This window comes from Galeopterus variegatus, unplaced genomic scaffold (assembly GCF_000696425.1).
Source record: "Galeopterus variegatus unplaced genomic scaffold, G_variegatus-3.0.2 Scaffold2904, whole genome shotgun sequence".
Classification (NCBI taxonomy): domain Eukaryota; kingdom Metazoa; phylum Chordata; class Mammalia; order Dermoptera; family Cynocephalidae; genus Galeopterus; species Galeopterus variegatus.
The window spans coordinates 227,058-232,156 of NW_007729015.1; the positions used below are offsets into that span (position 1 = coordinate 227,058).

Here is a 5,099-nt window from a genome sequence, read left to right on the forward strand (position 1 = left end):
CTTGCTGTTTCTCTCTTCTCAGCCTCTTCTGCCTTGTTCCTTCTATCTGGAACATGTTTTCGTACTCTCCCTAACTAACTCCTGTTCATCCTTCAGGACTTGTCTTAGATATCACTTCTTCTATCCTTCCCTAAGTTGTCCAAGTCTGAGTTAGTTTCCCCATCTGTGCTCCTAGAGCTCCAAGAGATCTCCTGGCACAGAACTGTTAATATATTGTAGTTTCTGCTTCACTTGTCTTTTTTGCTGGCAGACTAAAAGGGTAGGAGCTGTGTTTTGTTTCCTGAGTCTGCTGCAGTCCCTGGCCTTGAGTAGACACTCAGTAAATGTCTTATTTGGTGAATGGCTGATTTTATATCTAAAGCCATCCTTTACCTACTGTTGCTTTGTGTTGCTCCGCCTCCCATGGGTTTGTCACCCCACTTCCTCTGGGTGATGGAGATGCAAAGGATTATTCAAAGCCCATCTCTTCTGAGCAGTGAGAAGCCCCAAAGTGGTAACTTCCCTGGGACTCTCCAGCGAGAGGCAACCCTTTTGGGAAATGAACCCAAAATTGGGGTTCTCTTCCTGCATTTATTTTCCAGGCCAGGAAGTTATAGGAAGAAAACATAGGTGGGATTATAGTTTAAGAATATAGGCTGGTAACTTTCAGTGAAACAAGCCAGATGACATTCCAGTAGACCATTAAGTGGTCCTATCAACAACAGCTTGATCTTAGCAAACATTCCTTCTCCCAGCAATTTCTCAGTATCTTTACATAACAATCAGTAACTAGTCTGTCCTTGAGCCAGCAACCTTGCTGTGCTACAGATCTTTATCTCACACCAGAGACTTATAGCCTGAGAAAAATTTCCAGTCTTCCACAAGGTCAATATTTGAAACTGCAAGACTTTGGAAAACCAGGCCCTGTGAAGTACATATGCTTTTTAGTATATTCCACAACCTACTGTGTGCTTTCTTGTTCAGTTTCTGAGTCTGTTTCAAAGATCTTCTTCTGGGAGCCTTCTGAGTAAAGTACCTGAAGAAAAGGGGCCTACCTGTCCTGAATAGTCTTGCAGAAATGAACTTAGCCGTGTAGTCCATGATGGGTATATATTTTAAGTACAAAAACTGAATGTAATGACAGTAGATTCTCGAGAATGTTTTTTACCCTTTGTATCTTGTTATTTTATATTTAAATTTCACATTGTTTTCTGTTTTCAGCCTTTCTCCCTCCTTTTGGTTGTATACGTTGTTATATCATTACTGGAAAAGAACATCCTGTTCCCTTCCCTTAATCTCTCACTCCCTCCCCTCATGTAGGCTACTTCAGTCTGGCTCCCCACTTGCAGAGGGCCTCTAAACACAGTACCTTATGTACATTACATAATCTCTCTACTCTCCACATGTGACTTTACTTTCTTTGATGGCTCTTTACTAATCTCTTCATTTTCTTGTTTACTTTTGGATCTCATCCCCTCTTTCCTTTTTAATTATCTGCTGCCTCTATTGTGCTCACACCGATTAACCCTCATTTGTTTGTTATTGGTGGTGCTTAGGGTCTTCCTCTTCTGTTTTCTCTATCTGCCTCCCGTTTTACTCTCTCATTCTGACTTTATATTACCATTCATGCTCCTGGTCTTAAAAAAGTTACCCCATCTGCCCATCCTTCTCACCCTTCTACCTAGGTGTCTGAGCTTAGGTTTTTCTTCATCTTCATTTAATTTCACCTTTGGGACACCGGCCATTTATTCAACAAACATTTGTTTGGTGTCTGTTACATACCAGGTACTCTTCTAGAGAAAACAAAGTTGGCTGTGCATTGCTCACAGTCTCTTGAAGGGGAGAGGAATACAGACGTATGAACAAATTATTGCAGCACTGAGATATAAAAGCTTTGTTGAACCACACAGGAAAGTAGTTACTGCTGTCCAAGGAGATCAGGAAAGGCCAAGGCATTTTTGTGAACTTCATGTTACCACCCTCAAGGTGTTATGGTCCAAATTACCTTTCTAAGATTACACAGGAAGTCCGTAATAAAATTAGCACCACATCTGCATTTCTTTATTTTTAGTTAAAGTGCTGTTCCTTTCTTATTGGCTCTAAGGTTCTCAACTGACCTAGCTTTTTTATTTTCCATGTGTCAAATAATTTCCAAGAATATATGGCCATGCCCTTTAAGACAGTTGTTTTGCTGCTTGTTAGCTTCTCTGTGTGTGCTGTGTATCACATGATAAAATTCAAACCATTTAAAATAAGTCACCTCCCACCACAATTCCCCAACCTTCCCCAAAGGCAGTCACTGTTAACAATTTCTCATGTATCATTATATATATTTTTTTTTATACAAACACAAGTATCCACATTTTTACTTTGCACACATGGCTTGATTTAAATTTTTTTCTCCTGGTTGCAGATTCCTTTCCCCAGGCATCAAAAAGCAAGTAATTGATGGTTTATATTTAATGTTTCAGATGAGGAGACAAAGATTGAGAATGGGAAGCTTGTTGTAGTGACAGACTCTTGTGGAAGCATGGAATCATCTGGTAAAATATCTGAACCCAAAGAGGCTCATTATGAGGACACTAACTTGGAAAGGCAGCAGGCCAAGCCCAAGGAGAAGACTGGCTATAAATGCTCAGAATGTGGGGAGGGATTCATCCGGCACTCAGACCTGATTGAACATGAGAGTGCACACACAGGAGCAAAGCGTCGTGAATCTGAAGTGTGTCAGAGTTCTAGTCTTACTGGACATCAGAAAATCCTCTCTAGAGAGAAAGTTCATCAGTGTCTTGAGTGTGGAAAAGCCTTTCAGAGAAGTTCACACCTTGTCAGACATCAGAAAATTCATCTTGGTGAGAAGCCTTATCAGTGCAAGGAGTGTGGAAAAGTCTTTAGCCAGAATGCAGGCCTTTTGGAACATCTCAGAATCCATACTGGAGAGAAACCTTATCTGTGTATCCATTGTGGAAAGAACTTTAGGCGTAGCTCTCACCTTAATCGACACCAGAGAATTCACAGTCAGGAGGAGCCCTGTGAGTGCAAGGAGTGTGGCAAAACCTTTAGTCAGGCCCTGTTCCTCACTCATCACCAGAGGATCCACAGTCACTCAAGAAGCCATCAATGTAGTGAGTGTGGGAAAGCCTTCAGCTTGACCTCAGACCTTATTCGACATCACAGGATTCACACTGGAGAAAAACCTTTCAAGTGTAACATATGCCAGAAAGCTTTCCGACTTAACTCACACCTCGCTCAGCATGTAAGAATCCACAATGAAGAAAAACCCTATGAGTGTAATGAATGTGGAGAAGCTTTCAGGCAGAGGTCAGGTCTTTTTCAGCATCAGAGATATCACCACAAAGACAAACTGGCTTGATGAGGTATTCTCTCTCTTTAGAAAGTCAGAGAAGATACTCTGACAAGCAAATAGCACTTTAGGATAAGTCACTCTAAACAACTGTGGCATCAGAGAATTGTTGGGGGCCAGGTTGGAGGCTGTCTGCCTCCATTCCTTCTCCTTTGTTTCCCTTGAAGTCAGCTTTGGACCACAGTAATTTCACCCTATATGGTACTATGAGATCAAAGTTAAACAGCATTCTCCACTGCAGGACTTCTCAGAGCCTTTAACATGACAAATATATGATAATGTATCTCCAAGTAGTAGAGAGCCTCATGACTAAGTGAGGGCTTTGAAGTCAGCAGCGCATCAAGTGTCCACAGATTTATAAACTGAAGCAGAACAAGGGCAGATTGATATTTTTGCATAGGCTATAGCAACAGACTCTTATAAAATAAAACTAATGATTTTTGAAAATATACCACTCTCAAAGGTATCCTGAAGCCCATCCTAGTAGTGATTATTTTCCCCCACTGGCTCACCCCCTCCTTCCTACCCGCCTTATCTCCACCCTCCCCTGCCTGCAATTAGTGGAAGCATTTTGGAAAGCAAAGATAATCTTTTGCTGGTTAACTATAGGCTTGCCTACAGGGCTAGTTTTATGTAATTTTATCATTTTCCATCACCATCCCCACCACATTGTCTCATTGATTCAAGTTATAAATCAAAATTTTACCTAGACTATGGAAGAGATTTCACAAGTTATTTGCATGAACTGTGCTTAATTAATCCAAATAGCAATGTCTTGTTAACTCCAGTGTCAGTATAGTGGCTGCTGTATTGACACTATTCAGTAAATGTCCAGAGAAAAAATTGGACTTTTTTCCTTTAATATTGATGATGCAATTTTAAAATGTAGCTTGTTCTGGAATTCTTTAAAAGTCAAACAATAAAGTCAACTTGAAGAGGTGATCATGACCTTTATATTATGAATACCAGTATGTCATGGTAATGATGAAGAATATTAAGCTTAGGGGAATCCACTCCTAAACACATTACCAGGATGATAAACATCACTTATTGACTGGTAGTAGCTGTTGTTAAGTGGACATGTTTAAATTTTAACAGTTTATTTGACCAAAGAAAAACAAAGCTGAGCAAAGCAAACAAAACAAATGATTTGTGAATCGGGCAGCCCTCTAAACCAGACCAGGTTCATAGAACTCCAACCAATAACATGATCTGACAGCATTTATAGGAAACAGAAGTGCAGGGCCGGCCCGGTGGCGCACTGCTATAGTGCGCCACTTGGGAAGCGCGGCGGCGCTCCCGCCGAGGGTTCGGATCCCACAACAGACCGGTTCCCGCTCACTGGCTGAGCGAGGCGCGGGGGCAACACCGAGGGTTGCGATCCCGTTGCTGGTCCCGGTCCGGTACGGGGGCGACACTGAGGGTCGTGATCCGTTGCCGGACACGGAAAAAGACAAAAAAAAAAAAAAAAAAGGAAACAGAAGTGCAGTGTAGAAACAACATATTTGGTTACAGTTTAATTGGTTACTTGGTTACAGAGCCTCCTGCAGTTAACTAAAGCTCAGCTACTATAGTTAAACTCCGTATTAGTTTAGTATGTTAGGCTTAGTGCGGAAACCTAGTCCAAATCAATGGCCTTCTACAAATTTCATTTAACACAGCATAGGATGATGCTGTCTGGAGAAACTTCTAAGTTTGCCAGTGTGGGAAGATTGGTAAACTTTCACGTAATGATTAGGACCAGGTTCAGCTGCAC

General features: G+C 41.4%; 1 protein-coding gene across 2 annotated transcripts in view; it reads left to right on the top strand.

Moving 5' to 3' along the window:
* Nucleotides 1-4,283, top strand: part of ZSCAN26 (zinc finger and SCAN domain containing 26) — a 13,457-nt gene extending 9,174 nt beyond the window's left edge. For both annotated transcript variants that reach the window (XM_008583418.1, XM_008583417.1), the window contains one exon: nucleotides 2,451-4,283. In XM_008583418.1, the coding sequence (XP_008581640.1) occupies nucleotides 2,451-3,352 (902 nt within the window). In that variant the 3' untranslated portion in view covers nucleotides 3,353-4,283. The remainder of the gene's footprint in view (nucleotides 1-2,450) is intronic.
* Nucleotides 4,284-5,099: the final 816 nt, after the last annotated feature.